At 39.0% G+C, this 18,497-nt stretch overlaps 1 protein-coding gene across 8 annotated transcripts in view; it reads left to right on the forward strand.

Annotated features, from left to right (window-relative positions):
• Positions 1 to 262: 262 nt before the first annotated feature.
• TDRD3 (tudor domain containing 3) overlaps positions 263 to 18,497 on the forward strand; it is a 181,628-nt gene continuing 163,393 nt past the window's right edge. For 3 of the 8 annotated variants that reach the window (XM_030813473.1, XM_030813474.1, XM_030813475.1), the window contains exon 1: positions 263 to 460. Coding sequence is in view for 4 of the 8 variants with exons in the window: in XM_003257405.4 (XP_003257453.2) it covers positions 420 to 460 (41 nt within the window). In the remaining 4 variants the exon portion in view is untranslated. The remainder of the gene's footprint in view (positions 461 to 18,497) is intronic. The other 5 variants (XM_030813471.1, XM_012506988.2, XM_030813472.1 and 2 more) reach the window with 3 other exon arrangements.

Genomic DNA, 18,497 nt, shown 5'->3' on the forward strand with positions numbered 1-18,497 from the left:
GCCTGTGGGCGCTGCAAACGCCACACTTTTGCTCTACGAAGAACCTCCTCGCGACTTACCAAGGTGTGCAACTCAGAAAAGTGCCCCCCAAAACAAGTAAAAGCCTTCGCGGAAGAGGCAAAGTCCCTGTGCCGTCCTGACTCCAGCCGCCAGCCAGTGTTTGGTGGATCAGATCCCGGAGCTCCGCAGTCTGGGAACCCCACACCAGGCCGGCCCCTACGGCCGCTCAGAAAACGCGGCGAGCGGAACCCGCACGCGGAAGCGCCGGCCGCACTGAGCATGCCCAGTTGCAGAGCCGACCAGAGGAGTTTTTTCTTTTCTTTTCTTTTTTTTTTTTTTTTTTAGGGGGGGTCTCAAGTAGGAGGCCTCCCCACCACCCCCACCCCAGTCCCCCACCACCCCCGGCCTAAGCAGCTACCATGGCCCAGGTGGCCGACGCGGCGTTGTCCCAGGCGGGTTGGTAAGTGGCGAGTCCCGCCGGCTGCCGGGCCGCGAGCGCGGGCCGGGGCCCCAAGGAGGTTGGGTTGGGGGCGGCGGGGTGCGTGTCGGGGTAGGCGGAGGCTGCCGTCCGTCCCCGGCCTCTCCCCGGGCCCTCCGGGCCGGCTCCGCCCCCGGCGCCACGCGAAGCCCTGCGAGTCCCCCTAGGTCCCCTCGAGGCGGCGGCCTGGGCACCGGGCGGCGGGCGGCGGGCCTGGGGAGAGGCCGGGGGCCGCGAGCCGGGCGGGTGGCGGCCCAGACCCCGACCGAGCAGAGCGCCGGGGAGGACCTGCAGCGCCGTCCGCGCCGCTGCTCCGGGGAGGGGGTGTTTCTGCGGCGGGATCAGGGGAGGCGAGGGCTGGGAACGACGTGCGGCGGAGAGGGACGAGCGCGGCCGGAGCCCGCGGGCCCATAGGAAGTTGAGGGCAGAGCAGAGCACGGCCCGCGCTGCGGCCGGAGCCGCTTCTTCTTGCCCCTTATTTCAAAGTACAGTGTGGACCAGTGTGAAGCTGCCCTCCGCGGCACGCACACAACTTCTGGAGCTAAGAATGACCGCATTGTCAACTCGTGGGGGTGCTCAGTGGAACTTTTCTTGAAAGGATGGTGTTCTAAGAGGCCTTTCGTGTCAAGATTTTCAGATTTGAAAGCAATACAAAATTATGCGAAATTAGGCAGTTTCTGGAATTGCGGCCATTACGGTTGTAATCATCCCGTTTAATTCAGTAACGCTTTTCCCAGGCTTGCACAGGCACATTCTGGGAAGAAGGGTAGGAACGGGGATGAAAAAGATTTGCCTCGGCTCTCTGCAATTACTGCTTTAGAAGAAAGAGTGAGGCATTAAAAGACCAAACAAAACCAGGGGGAATAGTGATAAACCGTACGTACAGAGGAACAGATGAGTGCACTGTGGAATGGGAGGGAGAGTTAATTTCCTAAAGTGGACTTGGAAAGATGGTAAGGAAAAGGCTTTCTAGCACAGAGCTGCTGGAGATGTGACAGGGAAGTGCTTATTGTTTTGCAGAACCTACACAAGATCTATATGGTTCGTGAAAGATGTGGATTTGATTTTGTGAATAAAGTTTTTGATCAGTGGAGGGATATAGTCACAACTGTGCTTTGAAGAAGCCCCTCCTGGTTTTAAAGGCACTTGTGTTATTATTATACACCCCATTTTACAGGTGAGGAGACTGAGGCAAAGAGCTGTTAAATAACTTTCCCAAAATGACATAGCTAGAAAGTGGTGGAGTTGAATGTTAAGCACAGAGGGCCTGGTTCTGGGCCTGGTTCCTTTAACTCTTATGCATTATTGTTCTTATAGTTTTTTCGCAGAACAGCATTGGCTTAAAAGATTGTAGAGTTAAAAACTCACTGTCTTCAGTTTTGTTTTTGTTCAATAGAAATCTCTTTAGTCTTTTTATCCACAAGGGTGTCCTGAATAATATTGGATCGCTCTTTCATTTGCCTTTCTCCCCATTTCTCACTAGATTGAGCGTTGATCCTTCACACTAGTAATATTTTCATTTACAGACTCAGTATTTTACTGCTTTCCAACATGACCCCGCCTCTTTTGGAAAGATTAGTCTCATTTTTTAGGTCCCGAACACATGTTGACTTTGTTTTCTCTGGTTTGTTCTGCTCTTCCAGGGCAGGGAACTGAGTCTTATTTTTCTCCTTATCTGGATTGTCAAGAAGTGCACCAGATTGTAGGTTCTCTGTAAAGTCTAATACAGTTGACCTTGGAATGCCCCTGCCTGTCAGAATTCTTTGGGCAGGGCCTCTGCAGAAGCTTAGGTAGAGTCCCACCCTGCTTTGTTACATTGTTATAAGTCTTCAGCAGTGTTATATTGTAGTATTTGCTACTTTGTATTGCAACTTAACTGTTTATGTTTCTCCCACCTGTCTGTGCTGCTTCTGTATGGCAGTGACTCATAAAGGCAGTAGTAATCTGCGGGGCTAATAAGACTATCTTTCTAGGAATTGTGAGTTTCATGTAATTCCTGCTAGGTCTTGAACAGACTAGGCATGAGGATCTCCTAGGCTTTCAGGTGGCTTCTACTAGGTCTTTAATTGGGGACTTACTATGTTAAACTTTAGAATCACAAAGGTTTAAAGGCAGTAAAGAGCACTGGAAGGAAAATTTCTGACTAAAGAGCTTTCACCAACTCATTTTAGTTCTTACATCCTGAGTTTGCTCTTACACTGGGGGTTCTCTGTTACTGTCACTGACAAACCGTTTTTCTTAGTATTCAAATCTATGTACTTAGTTACTTGTAGAAGCTAAAAAGAAGTAGATGCTAAAACATGGAAACACGATTGTTAAATCTGTTCTATAGGCTTCACCTAAAATAGCAGATTAGGGAAATATTTAGTGCTGAAAAGTTTACAATTCTGAAAATGTGATCTTCAGGGGGGTACAGAAGATCTATGTAGACCTATCTGTTCAAGTTTCACATTATTTTTAAGTGCAGTTTTTTTCCTTCTTGAGGTTTTAATCTTCATTAGAACCCCTATAAAAATCAATATTTTAAAATATAACTTCAAAAGTAGCTACCTGGTGGACTTACAATAATTTTTGTTCTTCAATGGCCAGTAGCACACAAACTATTAGATTTTGCTGATTTGAACTTAAATGTTCCAGGGCTTTCTACAGAGTAGTGATTATGTTTAAATAATGCACTAAATGGTACCTTGTAAGGCTTAATTATATGCATGGAATAACTTCATGGGGAGAAGAAATTTGACTCTGAATTTATCTAGATAACAATTTTACTCACTCTGCATTTTTGTTTTCTCTCTTCAGAGATTCATTCTCCTTTAGCATGATATCCCTGATCACTGTGAGAGGAAATATAAAATTCTACCCACAGGAGAAAGATTCAACAGGTTGATCTCTGGACATTTTGAATTTTTCTCTTCCATCTCCATCCTTTGTTTGTTTGTTTTTAACAGAAACCTGTCACGGGGTACCTAATCAGTTGTGTTTTTGTTTTTGAAAAGGTATCTTCTGGCTGGGCATGGTGGTGGCTCATGCCTGTAATCCCAGCACTTTGGGATGCTAAGGCGGGTGGTCAGGAGTTGGAGACCAGCCTGGCAAAAATGGTGAAACCCCGTCTCTAGTAAAAATACAAAAAATTTAGCCGGGTGTGGTGGCAGGCTCCTGTAATCCCAGCTACTTGGTGAGGCTGAGGCAGGAGAATCGCTTGAACCCAGGAGGTGGAGGTTGCAGTGAGTCGAGATCGCACCATTGCACTCCATCCTGGGCGACAGAGCAAGATTCTGTCTCAAAAAAAAAAAAAAAAAAAAAAAAAGTGTCTTCCATGGAATTAGTGTTGCATAGCTTAACTCTCTCTTTGTGCATATGAAGAAACTGAAGCACAGAGAGTTTCAATAATTTGCTCAGAGTTATAAATGGCAGAACCAAGAATAGAGCCCAGATGTCTAGAATAAAGATTTAGTACTCATTTCCACCAAAAATTAACAGAAGTGACCGCATCTAATTTAAATTATTGATCAAAAGTAACACATTTAAAAATTGAAAATTGAGTTGAAGTATTTTGTGGTGTGTAAATTTACTTTCCTAGTCCAGGAAAGATAAAGGGCTTATTCTGAGGGGTGATCCTATTAGAATCAAATAAATCTTTGCCTTGCAGTGAATCATCTAATCGCATACTAGGCTTATCTGAAAATCTGGTAAATTCTGTATTTTTGGGGGTTTAAGAATACAGTTGGCCCTCCATATCTGTGGGTTCTGCATCCTTGGATTCAACCAGTCACAGATCTAAAATATTTGGAAAAATAAAAAAATAAAATAAAAATAACAATACAACAACAAAAATAATATGAATAAAAAATAAAATATAACTGTTTACATAGCATTTATACTGTATTAGGTATTTTAAGTAGTCTAGAGATGATTTCAAATATACAGGAGGATGTGTGTAGGTTATATGCAAATACTACACTACACTATTTTGTGTCAGGGACTTGAGCATCAGTAGACTTTGTTATCTGTAGGGACCCTGGGATCAATCCCTTATGGATACTGAGGGATGACTGTACCTGAAAAAGTGGGACACTGTATTGTGTGTCTTTGCTTCTTTTACCCAGTAGTTTGAGTTGAAGACCCTTTAAGATAGCATATGAAATAGCATTTCCATTTTGTTCTGAAAGAACATGTAGTCTTAGGAAAACCAGTTTTCTAACACCCAGGGGTTAGCCGTGGAGTACTCCAGGTTTTGTTTTGTTTGTTTGTTTTGAGGGCAGAGATGGGATGGAGAGGATAAACAAAGGTCTCCTTCTTACCTCTTGAATTTCACTTTCCCCTTTGGGGTTATCTCCATTTGATTATTGGTGCTATCACCATGCTGACATCCTCTGGCCCAAGTGCGTACCTAACTCCTTTCCCTTCATTTCACCTTTGAACAACTAAGAAAGGCTACAGCTTATTAAGGTCTTTATCAAAATGTAGAACTGGAAAACAACCATGGGATAAATAGAAAAAATAGAGGCATAATGACAGTATAGGTTCTAAAGTGATTATTGCACTCTTGTATTCAAGGGCCTACTCTATTCCACAGTACTTTGAAGATAGCTACTACAAAGATGTGGAACAACTTCAGGATATTTTGCTGGAATTTCTAATTCCTAGTTTTTGACCTGTCCACAGATGAAGGGCTTCTTTTCACATTCCGTTACATAGAGGCTTCTTCGCAAACACATTAATGATCATGACTAAGAAATTCAGATGCCCAGCCTACAGCCACTGCTGTGCCTTTGTTTATTTGGTTCTAGTTTTCTTAGAGACACACCTTTTTTCCAGGAGATTGCTGGTGAATGATCTCACTCTTCAGATGAGAAACATTGTGTAGCAGCATCAGTACAACCTCTGCAGTAGCAGCAATGTAATTATACCTTCTTATACTAGTGGTAATAAACATAAAATATGAGTTTATGCATATAATAAGAGGGTATTAGAAGTTTTGCTCCCTCACCATTCCAGTACATCTCTTAGAAATAGGTAAATATTTGTAGAGAGTATTGGTAGTTCTTTATAAGGTTTAATATTAAGTGCAGGGTTTTTAAAATCTAGAATTATGATATACCTTTAATTACCATACTTCATGGCCTTTAAAGTAAGTCACATGTACAAGACAGGCAGATGTAAATAGCTTGGTATACTCTTTTGGAAAGGATTCGAATCATTAAAACACTTTTTTAGATGCTGAAGAACATTAGAGGAAACCAATTGCTTTTTTTTTTTTTTTTTTTTTTTTTTGAGACGGAGTTTCACTCTTGTTGCCCAGGCTAGAGTGCAATGGCACCACCTTGGTTCATCGCAACCTCCACCTCCCAGGTTCAAGCGATTCTCCTGCCTCAGCCTCCCAAGTAGGTAGGATTACAGGCATGCACCACCACGCCTGGCTAGCCAATTGCTTTTTAATCAGACTTTAGTGGAACTTATTGGAGACATCCTTCTATTTTGAAATATTTTCTATTTCTTTAATGAACATTTGTAACTATCTCTTTGGCTTATATTGTTTGTGAAATTAAAATGTTCAAAGGTAATAAGCCTTGTTGACTTTCTGTCTCAAAATAGGTTACATATTGTTTTACAGCTTCTACTGATACTGTAAACTGTGAAAAATGACTGGATATTCTGTTAAACTGTGCAGGCGTTCAGGTTTCAAGGTGCTGTTTGCAGTGATGTTTTTTTTTTTGGTGACTAACCTATAAATCTAGTTTCAACTGCCTGTAGACTTGACTGCCTTAAGCATAAAGGGGGTATAAAAAGAAACTTGCTACCTCAGCAGGTTGAAAATAATTTTCTCCTTTCATACAGCAGCATTTGCTAAATCAACTAAAATTGCATAGTAACATTTAAAGAACCATAAAAATATGACTATATCAACTTTTTTGGCTTATGTTTTCTCCTTTTGACAAAAGGATATTGGCATTTTGACTTTTCATGTTTCAGTTAAGTGCCATCAATCTAGAAATTCATTCTTTCTGAAAGGTCTGGGATATAGAAGTAGCTGAAGAACAGTAATGCCAGATAAATTTTGGAAGAAGAATACTGAATGCCCAGAAGTTTTAATGTAAAAATTTGAGAAACACTTGTGAAGTCATAGCACAGCAAAGAAAAGCAAACAAGATGGGGCAAAAATGTATGATAATAATGTAAAGTATTAAGAAGGGTGTGAAATCAAAGACACTGATCGCAGAAAAGAAACAGGTTGGTGATGGACGAAAGGAGGAAAGAACTGCATGGTGCTCTAGGGCTAGACAGAGAGCCTATATGTACGATAGCACTGGAACCCCGATGGGTTTCACATCTCTATTGGATGGGTGTGAGTGTGTGTATGTACTTCTCACATGTAGTACAATTTTATGGCCTTAAAAGTAGAGACAAATAGCAGTATAGTGCTCTTGAATTATAATATCTTTACAATAATAAGTAAGGCATATACAGAGAGATATGTAACTCTATACAATAATATGTGCACTGAAATACATTTAATAAATATTTATACCTCCTGTATACAAAGCACTGTGTTGCTGAGCTATGATGTACAAGACAGGCAGAATTTAAACATGATATACACTGTTATTTTACTTGCAAGATTTTGTTGAAACACATCTGAGAGCAATTAACCCAGACTTGGGAAGGTTGGAAGCCTTTCCAGTACTGATGATGTATAAGCAAGGTTTTTGTATATGTCTTCTTTAAATATCATGTCTTGTGCTCTTTGGCTAAGGAAAAAACAAGGCACTGTATATGTTTTCTTTAAATATTGTGTCTTCTGATATTTGGCTAAGGAAAAAACAAAGCACATTCATCAATGCACTCATTCAACAAATAATTCGTTTTTGTTGTTGTTGTTGGTTTGTTTGCTTTTTGAGACAGAGTCTCACTCTGTTGCCCAGGCTAGAGTGCAGTGGCATGATCTTGGCTCACTGTAACCTCCACCTCCCAGGTTCAAGAGATTCTCCTGCCTCAGCCTCCTGAGTAGCTGGGATTACAGGTGCCCACCACCACACTCAGCTAATTTTTGTATTCTTAGTTGATGTGGTTTGGTTCTGCGTCCTCACCCAGATCTCATTTTGTAGCTCCCATTATTCCCACATGTCGTGGGAAGGACCTGGTGGGAGATGATTGAATTATGGGGACGGGTCTTTCCCATGCTGTTCTCGTGATAGTGAATGGGTCTCACAAGATCTGATGGTTTTAAAAACGGGAGTTGCCCTGCACAACTCTCTTTTTGCCTGCTGCCATTCACATAAGATGTGACTTGCCCCTCTTTGCCATCTGCCATGATTGTGAGGCCTCCCCAGCCATGTGGAACTGTTAAGTCCAATAAATGTCTTTCTTTTGTAAATTGCCCAGTCTCAGGTATGTCTTTATCAGCAGCATGAAAAAGGACTATTAGAGACAGGGTTTCACCATGTTGGCCAGGCTGGTCTTGAACTCCTGACCTCAAGTGATCTACCTGTCCTGGCCTCCCAGAGTCCTGGGATTAGAGATGTGAGCCACAGTGTCCAGCCTCAACAAATAATTCTTAAACACCATATTGTGGCAGGCACTTTCTTAGTATAGTCACATATAGTCTTATAGAAAAAAAAAACAACCATTAATTACATATTCAAACATGCTGCATCTATAAAAAATACTAGAGAGGAGAAGAGACATCATTCAGAGTGCATGTACTAAGGGGGAATTAGCCTTTTCATGGTGGTCAGAGAATAGCAGAATTACTGAAGGAGAATTAGTCTTTTAATGGTGGTCAGAGAATGCTACCCTGAGATCTGGAGAATGAGTGGTAACTGACTAAGTAAGGAGAGCACAGCATGTGCAAAAGTCATGGGGCACTAGGGAGCATGGTGAATACAAACATCTGAAGGACCTGGGTGGCTCGAGGGCAAGACAGAGGGACAGTGTAGTGAGATGGAATTAGGAGCTACTTAGGGACAGGTCACATAGCTTGGACCTTGTTGGCCATGTTAGGATTTATTTTTATTTTGAAGGCAATAGGAATCAATTGAATAGTTTTAATCATGATGTGAGGATTATGGTGGGGATAACATCATGGTTTTGAAGTATCCTTGGACTGAAGAAAATGGAGCTGGGCAGGACTATGAAATAGATGGTGATGGTTGAGATAGAGAGCAGCAGATCGACTTGACAGATATTTGGAAGGTAAATGGACAGGACTTTTTGATGAATTGGACATGAATGTGACACAGGAGTTGTCAAAGGCTTGATTTCTAGGTTTTGGGCTTGTATCCTCAAATCAATTACAATTCAGTTAGATAGGGACTCTTAGAAGATGGTCACATTTTTTGGGGTTGGGTTATGAGTTAAGTTGGTCATTACTTGAGTGTGAGGTCCCTTTAAGTCATCTAAAATAAGATGTCAGGCATTAGGAAATACCAGTCTCGCACTCAGAATAGAAGACTGGGCTAGAGATAAATTTGGAGTCATTCCAGTATAGGTGGTGATTGAAATGGTGCATGGATAAGATCATCTAAGCCTGCAGCTGTCCGGTATGGTGGACATTAGACAAATATGGCTACTGATCACTTGAAATATGTCTAGTCTAAATTCAGATGTGCTATAAATGTAAAATACACACTGAATTTGGAAGACAGTACTAAAAATGAGTGTAAGGATCTCAGTAATTTTTATATTGATCATACTTTAAAATATATTTTGTTAAAATAATTATTAAATTAATTTCACCTGTTTTTACTTTTTAAAATATGGCTACAAGACAATTTAAAATTACATATGTGGATATTATATTTATTGGACAGTACTGATGTAAGAACCAAGCTTTGAGTAAGAGGCTAGGTTCAAGTACTGAGAAATTTTAGCATTTTTAGAGAATTAGCCTTTAAGGAGCTGCTAGTTAGGGGAAAAAGCTTTAGAATGCATTATAAAGTCATTGAGTTTTCTAAGAACAGAAAATGGACATATCTTTTGGAGTTCTTTGATAAGACTATTTGATATGGTCAGTATTAGTTTATTGACTTGCTGATATTGGAGACCCAGAGCACCTTTTAAAACATTCTTTATAAATTTAGATATCTGAAAGTCTTTTAAAAAATTCCCCACAATCTTTCCCCAAATTCTTCTAAATATATAAAATACAAATAAAATTTAGCTGCAGCTTTTCAGAAGGCAGTCTGTCATGGATATTACATGAAGATGTTAAGAAAAAAAAATTTCATATTACTAAATTTCTAAGTGGGACCATGAAGAGTTTGAAAATTAATAAAGGTGGATTATGTAAAATACCTAATGTGAAACAATAAATGTAAGTATTGACGGAAAAACTTGCTAAATAAATTAAGCCAGTATTTTATAATGAATTTGGAATTGACTCAGTTCAAGCTTTGTTTTGAGAGAGAAATAGGGACATATGTTAAGTTTAGGTGTCCATAATGTTGATAGTTTGATTGATGCCGTATGACTTTGTAAGCTTCTGTAAGGGAAAGATGAAGTCTTTTCATATTTTTGTAGTATTCCAAGCATTTAGCAGGATGTAAGGTGCACAGTAGACACTTAAATACTTGTGGAATGAATGTTACTCTCATCTTAGTTGGTCTTGGTATCATTCATCATTTTGCTTTTGTGTCCTCAAGGGACATGAAACTTCTTCAAGCTTTTTGTAGAGTAGAAAATTGTTATTTCTGAAATGAATGTTGTGAAATTTAAACAAAGTGTTATGAAAAATGTGATCTCCTCAGAAATGCAGGAAATAGCCTGTTATAGAAAGCTTTCTCTATTTGTTGATATTTTCTACCTTGTTTATAGAATTCAACTGTTAAGAGATATAACTAGTGATAATGAAGATAATACACTTAAAGGTATATGTTTATATTTAGTTAGAAGAAAATTTTGAAATATGTTGATAACATTTCTTTGCCTGAGACAATCAACAGTCTCTTTAAGGTCTTTGAAATGTTCTCTCTCAAGGTAATATTAGTAGAAACTGTTTTCAGAACTATTTCTTTCACATTTGATGTTTTATGAGATAGCGACAAATTCTTTTCTTTTTGATATTTCAGAATTGCTTATAGCTTAGTACTTCAGTGATATGGTGTGGCTGTGTCCCCACCCAAATCTCAACTTGAATTGTTTCTCCCAGAATTCCCATGTGTTGTGGGAGGGACCCAGCGGGAGGTAATTGAATCATGGGGGCTGGTATTTCCCATGCTATTCTTGTGATAGTGAATAAGTCTTGTGAGATCTGATGGGTTTTTCAGGGGTTTCCACTTTTGTTTCGTCCTCATTTTCTTTTGCCGCCACCATGTAAGAAGTGCCTTTCACTTCCAGCCATGATTCTGAGGCCTCCCCACCTATGTGGAACTGTAAGTCCAAATAAGTCTCAGGAGGTCTGAAGGGTTTATCAGGGTTTCCACTTTTGCTTCTTCCACATTTTCTCTTGCCAATGCCATGTAAAAAGTGCCTTTCACCTCCCGCTGTGATTTTGAGGCCTCCCCAGCCATGTGGAACTGTAAGTCCAATTAAACCTCTTTTTCTTCCCAGTCCCAGGTATGTCTTTATCAGCAGCATGAAAAAGAACTAATATAGTAAATTAGTACCAGTAGAGTGGGGCATTGCTGAAAAAATACCCAAAAATGTGGAAGCAGCTTTGGAACTGGGTAACAGGCAGAGGTTGGAACAGTTTGGAGGGCTCAGAAGAAGACAGGAAGATGTGGGAAAGTTTGGCACTTCCTAGAGACTTGTTGAATAGCTTTGCCCAAAGTGCTGATAGTGATATGGACAATAAGATCCAGGCTGAGGTGGTCTCAGATGGAGATGAGGAACTTGTTGGGAACTGGGTGACTCTTGTTATGTTTTAACAAGGAGACTGGCAGCATTTTGCCCCTGCCCTAGAGATTTGTGGAACTTTGCACTTGAGAGAGATGATTTAAGGTATCTAGCAGAAGAAGTTTCTAAGCAGCAGAGCATTCAAAATGTGACTTGGGTGCTGTTAAAAGCATTCTGTTTTAAAAGGGAAATGGCACAAAAGTTTGAAAAATTTGCAGCATGACTATGTGATAGAAAAGAAAAACCCATTTTCTAGGGAGAAATTCAAGCCAGCTGCAGAAATTTGCATAAGTAGCAAGGATCCTAATGTTAAACCCCAAGACCATGGAGAAAATGTCTCTCCAGGTCATGTCAGAGATCTTCACACTAGCCCCTCTCATCACAGGCCTGGAGGTCCAGGAGGAAAAAGTGGTTTCATGGGCTGGGCCCAGGGTCCCTGTGCTGTGTGTAGCCTAGGGACTTGGTGCCCTGTGTCCCAGCCACTCCAGCCTTGGCTGAAAGGGGCCAACATACAGCTTGGGCTGTGGCTTCAGAGGTTGGAAGCCCCAAGCCTTGGCAGCTTCCATGTGGTGTTGAGCCTGTGGGGGCACAAAGTCAATAATTGAGGTTTGAGAATCTCCACCTAGATTGCAGAGGATGTATGGAAATGCCTGGATGCCCAGGCAAAAGTTTGCTGCTGGGATAGAGCCCTCATGGAGAACCTCTGTTAGGGCAGTGCAGGAGGGAAATGTGGGGTTGGAGCCCCCACACAGAGTCCCTACTGGGGCACTGCCTAGTAGAGCTGTGAGAAGAAGACCACCGTCCTCCAGACTTCAGAATGGTAGATCCACTGACAGCTTGCACCATGCGCCTGGAAAAGCTGCAGACATTCAACGCCAGCCTGTGAAAGCAGCTGGGAGGGAGGCTGTACCCTGCAAAGCCACAAGGGTGGAGCTGTCCAAGACCATGGGAACCCACCTCTTGCATCAGTGTGACCTGGATGTGAGACCTGGAGTCAAAAGAGATGATTTTGGAGCTTTAAAATTTGACTGCCCCACTGGATTTCAGACTTGCATGGGCCCTGTAACCCCTTTGTTTTGGCCAACCTCACCCATTTGGAACAGCTGTATTTACCCAATACCTGTACCCTTATTGTCTCTAGGAAGTAACTAGTTTGCTTTTGATTGTACAGGCTCATAGGTGGGAGGGACTTGCCTTATCTCAGATGAGACTTTGGACTGTGGACTTTGGGTTAATGCTGAAATAGTTAAGACTTTGGTAGACTGTTGGGAAGGCATGATTGGTTTTGAGATTTTGAATCATTTTGAGATGATTGAGATTTGGAGGGGCCAGGGATGGAATGATACGGTTTGGCTGTGTCTCCACCCAAACCTCTACTTGAATTATATCTCCCAGAATTCCCACGTGTTGTGGGAGGGACCCAGGGGGAGGTAATTGAATCATGGGGGCTGGTCTTTCCCGTGCTAGTCTCATGATAGTGAATAAGTCTCACAAGATCTGATGGGTTTGTCAAGGGTTTCTGCTTTTGCTTCTTCCTCATTTTTCTCTTGCCACCGCCATGAAAGAAGTGCCTTTCACCTCCCGTCATGATTCTGAGGCCTTCCCAGCCATGTGGAACTGTAAGTCCTGTTAAACCTCTTTTTCTTTCTAGTCTTGGGTATGCCTTTATCAGTAGCATGAAAATGGTCTAGTACATTCAGTTAGAAAGGAGTTAAGATGATGAGATTATATTTCATTCTAGGGCCTTTAATGAGGCAAAGAAGTAGGAATCTAGGTATTTTGCAGTCTAAGTTGTCATAGAGTTCAAGTCCACTGGGGTTTTACCTGAGGACTCTGCTAAACAGAGTTTACTCTTTTGTTATCTTGCAATTATGAGCACCAAAAAGGACATGTATGTGTTACTGTAAGGACATAAAGCATGTAAAATGGGCTCCTCAGTATCCTTGCTCAGTTCACTGTACTCAGAATGGCAAGTACTGGCAACCCTTTGTGTCTGTGCTGAGAGCGCAAGTTGATACTCAGGGGCCTCTACTCCTAGGAATTGACTACGATCTTTTCTCTAGGCTGCCTGCTGATTCCCTTAGTATGTTCTAATTTGAGTAATAATGAGATTTCTCAGGATCGTTTTGATTTGACTTCGTTCCTCAGTTTTGCTTCTTGGGGATGGACTGGGTAGGGTTAGTTTTCAGGCTACATGAGAATCTTCTTTGGTTGCTACATTTTGAAGTTGTACAAGAGCTGGATGTACCTTTTCCCTTATTTTGGTTGTTGCTGATAAATTTTTTGACTGCCTTTTCTGCTTGTGGATTTTTTGCTTTGGTTTTATGTTTTTTCCCTGTTTAATTACTCATTGATCAAAATTCTTTATAAACATATTAATTAGATGTTTCCCTGGTAAAGTTGATACATAATGAAAGTTTTTATATGGGTATATTAAAAACATAATGGCTGTACAATACCATGAAATTTCAGTGACCGTTTTTGTGCCTGTGTTTACATTGTTGTTAGTGCAAAATGACGACCCAAAATATTTAACTTTGTTAATAAACATATCTAGCTACTCTTTGCAACATAGACACCTGCCATAGTACTCATTAAATTTTCTACTAGTTATAAAGACTTATTTAGCTGTGATAGTTCACAATTAAAAGACACTCTCATATAATTAGATGTAGTTTCTTAACAAATTGAGAGTTTAACAAGTTGAATTAAAAATTAATGAAGAAAAGAGTGCAGTGTAGTGGTATATACTTTTACGGTTACAGGGTAATGAGAATGGACTTAATACTTAAATAATACATGACAGAAATTATGGTGTGCCTACTGAAGTTTGATTATCTTGGAAGTGCAACAGAGCCTCGACATTTTTACCAGTTTCTACTTATGTGAATAAGCATTTACTTTGATATTATTTTAAGCAAAATGCAAAAGCAGATTAAATACAAAACTGGCCAGAGCTACATTTTTCTAATGCTTAAAAAAAATGCCCTGCCTTAATTAGGTTGAAGGCTAGGCTGATGTAAGAGAAGCCTGAAGAACATAGGTTTTTTTTGGTTTTTCTTTTTTTTTTTTTGGTCACAAAACAACCCAGAATAGTTAGACAGTTCTGCTTTGTGCTGTCATTTAAGGACCCAGGTTCCTTTCATCTTATTGCTTTGATGTCCCCTCACCCCTTGCTACTCCAAGTGTGGTCCACAGACCAGCAGCATTGACATCACCTGGTAGCTTGTTAGAAGTGTAGAATCCAGCATCTTAATTTTAATAAGATTCTTATTAAAGAATCTGATTGCACATTAAAGTGATTCTTTTGCACATCAAGGTTTGAGGAGCAGTACTCTAGGGTATTGTCATTGTCTTCATGGTCATAGCAGAGTAGCTGTCCAATTTGGGTTTCCCTAGCTGGAATAGGAAGAACAACAGAGAGCCATAGAGTCAGTTCCCTGAGGAAGAGACATCGGATCCTTGGTTTCTAAGAACTTTAATCTGACATCTACCTGAAAGGGATTCTGAGAACTGTGGCCTAGCTCAGTGATTCTCAAACAATCAACTAGTTAAATCTTATAAACTATAAAACCTTGTGGCAGTGTGAGATTGCTCCAAAAGTTTCTGTATATATCCAATCATGTGACAGTAACAGAGTTTGTGGATTGGCATTAATCCATGAACCACACTTGAAATAGGTCATATTTGACATATTTGAATTTTTCATTCAGTGATATTGTTCAGCTTACGGCAAATTTGAGTGAATTGGTGTGAGTAAATGAGGCTCTATTTTTTTGGCCTTTGATACTTTTTGATTTATTTACTTAATATTCTACTTTTTTAAAAATAGTATTTTTAGTGATAATCTCATGTTTGTAAGGACTTTTCAGCTTGCAAAACCCTTTTCCCTACATTATATGGCATTCTATAATAATAGGTAGTATGGACTGTATTTGCTTATAAAAAGGGATTACAAGCCTTGTTGGTTTAATCATGCTGATAGCTAGTATGACACATCAAGAAATGGATGCTTTTTTAATGAAATGATGTCTTCTTTTTATGTATTTTGTAACTTATACTTTTAGTTATGAATTAATATTTGTTTGAATTGGTGTTATGAAACTTATCTGGGCCATTATATTGGCCAACTGCTTGATTTTTTTTTTTATTATTCTTGCCTTGACATGTTTTCATGGAAAATAAAATTGAATTGGACTGTTGGTGGTCTTTTAAAATGGTTTACCTTATCACAGTAGCTTTCATTTCATGTGTAAATTAAATTGTTTATCATTATTTGTAATGCTTTAAGCAAAAGTATATGTAAAATATGATTATAGATCTCTATATATGTAAGATATGTACTTTAAAAGTTGAAAAATAGGCTCATGTTTGACTGAATGTTTTTGTTATTTTCAACTTGCTTTTTGCTGTTATGGCCTGCCTGGTATTCCCTGCAGTATCCCTGTACCCCCAATTTGTTTTTTTGCCTAAGTAGCCAATATATATGAACTAACTTTATCGAAGTAACACTCTCACAGGCTATATAAGGTAATCTAAAATAGAGTAAAGGGCATCAACTTTTTCCAAACGTGACACAAGATCCCAAGCTGTATGTTGGCCCCTTTCAGCCAAGGCTAGAGTGGCTGGGACACAGGGCACCAGGTCAACAGGAAGTTAGCATGTGAAAATGCTGCCAAGGAATGGGCCCAAAAGCTTGAATCACTTTGTGTTTGAAACTGAGATGTGTAAATTAAATGATTTTGAATAAACATTTATATTAGAATTAATTCATTAATCATAATTAATTAGAATTTCATCACAAAACTGAATTATTGTGAGAGATTACTGAGAAAAAGAAAATAGTTACAAAAACACTACCATGTACCTTTTATATTCAGTCAGATTTATGTCTGCTTGAGAAGCTGTATGGCTGGTGTTTACGAGCATGGGCTCTTGAAGACCAGTTCTCCTGAGCTGAGATCAGTCCTGGTTCTGCCAGAGATTAGCTATAACCTTGGGCACATTTCTTAACTGCTCATGTCTCAGTTTGCTTATCTATAAAATGGTGTCAATATTATACCTACTTCATAGTATTGTTAGGAGGATTAATAAGTTAATACACACAAAGTGCTTAGAATACTGCTTGGCATATGCTGAATGCCCAGTAAATACTTATGTTCTTGCTATTGTATGTCAAGACTGGACTCACTTAAATTAGTGTTGTCAGTTAAATACATTCATGTTACTTGCACACATGAATTTCTGATCTTATGTCACCTTTGGAAAAAGTTGATGCCCTTTACTCTATTTTAGATTACCTTATATAGCCTGTGAGAGTGTTACTTCGATAAAGATAAAATCTTTATATTTTATGGATTTTTAATCTCAAATATATATATATATCATACCATTAGCATTTTATAATCGTATAAATATTAGTGTCTCAAATTAAAGATAAAAGGTGCAGGTAGATAGAACATTTCATATAACATTACATTATTTCACTTGTACAGGAAGAATAGAAATTTGAGAGAGGAAACTGTCAATATTCAGTCTCTCAATATGGACATGAACTTAAGTCTCAGCTGAAGGGAGGTATTTTCATATTCTTGTGGAAATGTTGCATTGTTATTAAGTATTTGCCTTATATTTTTATAAATAAGGATTTCACTTAAAGAGTAATGTGTTGCCCTCCTCAAAAATTAAATGTTTGGAACCAGTTTGTAAATTTATGAGACAATGTATGTTTTTTTTTTTTAAGTCCAAATACATTTTTTTTGAGAGAAGGACATGTCTTTTAAGTCTAGTTTTTGAAGAAAGAAAGATTATATAGCTTTATCCTAAGGAGCTGGCAGACTATGACCAGCGGGCCAAATCTGGCCTGCTACCAGTTTCTGTGAATAACATTTTAGTAGAACACAGCCAGAACCACTCATACACCTGCTGTCTGTGGCTGCTTTTGTGCTACAGGAACAAAGAGTAGTTGTAACAGAAATCAAATATTGTAGGAAAGCCTGCAATATTTACTATCTGGCTCTTTACAGGAAAGGTTTGCCAATCTCTGCCCTAAGTAATTAGTAAAATAGATGTATTAATTCTTTATTACTTAGAAAAAACTGAAGTTGGAACAAGTAGTATATGCTACTGGTACCAGAATTTGTCAAAAATAACTTGCCAAGAAAACCACAATCCTTGTTCTTATCCTTATTTGTAGCGACTAGTATGAATGGGGCTGCCTCATAAATTAGTAAATCCTAACTATTTAATAGGAATGTGTCAGTACTTGCAGTGGGGGCTTTTTGTCAAATACAGAGTTATCAGGTGTTTTGAAATGGTCTACTAATTTTAGTAGAACTTTCCATTATATCTTAGGGCAGATAGAAATCCTTCATTGGTTTCAATTGAGCATTCCTATCACACTTGGACAACTTTTGGATTCTGTAGAATACCTAGACAACAGTGTTTTTTTTTTTTTCTGTTTTTGTTTTTAAAAAATAAAATCAGTTCTGCTTAAACAGAGGGAAAAGAGTGAATATGAGGTTGAAAAACCTGTTAAAACACATCAGTCTTGAGTAAAATATAGGAGGAGTTTGTTCTTAGATATCAAAATATATTTGGTAGCCAATCATATTCAAATTAAACTGATTGGTCATCAGCATACTGATTATTTTATAAAAGAAATTGAACTTATGAAAAAAAAATTCATATGTCGATTTGACCAAGATTGATGTTTTATAACAGTGTTTAGGGAACTAGGCATGAAAGACCTAATGAGATCCTGTTTTACAATATTCATTGCCATTCTCATTCATATTTTTCCTTTTTAGATTTGTGTTCTGAAACTTTGAGAATTACCAATTCCACTCTGTGGACATCCATATTAACTGGGATCCAGTGCACAATTTTCATTTTTGACATTATTCTGATTATTATTTTATTATCTGATTATATTATTCTGATTGTGTTACTGTTTCATCAGAATCTTTACACTTCGTCCAACCACTTTGGTGTATCAGGACTATAATTAACATATTGGTAATAAGCAAACATACTCATTTAACAAATGTAAGCAATAATAGGCAAATGCCATTATTGGGAAAACTAGGCCCTCAATGTTAGCTAACTAAACAGACCAATGCAATCTTTATAACTCATTCACACACTTAAAGAATATGAGAATTTTGAAGAGTACATTAATTTTTCT

The sequence above is a fragment of the Nomascus leucogenys genome, chromosome 5 (assembly GCF_006542625.1).
Source record: "Nomascus leucogenys isolate Asia chromosome 5, Asia_NLE_v1, whole genome shotgun sequence".
Lineage (NCBI taxonomy): Eukaryota > Metazoa > Chordata > Mammalia > Primates > Hylobatidae > Nomascus > Nomascus leucogenys.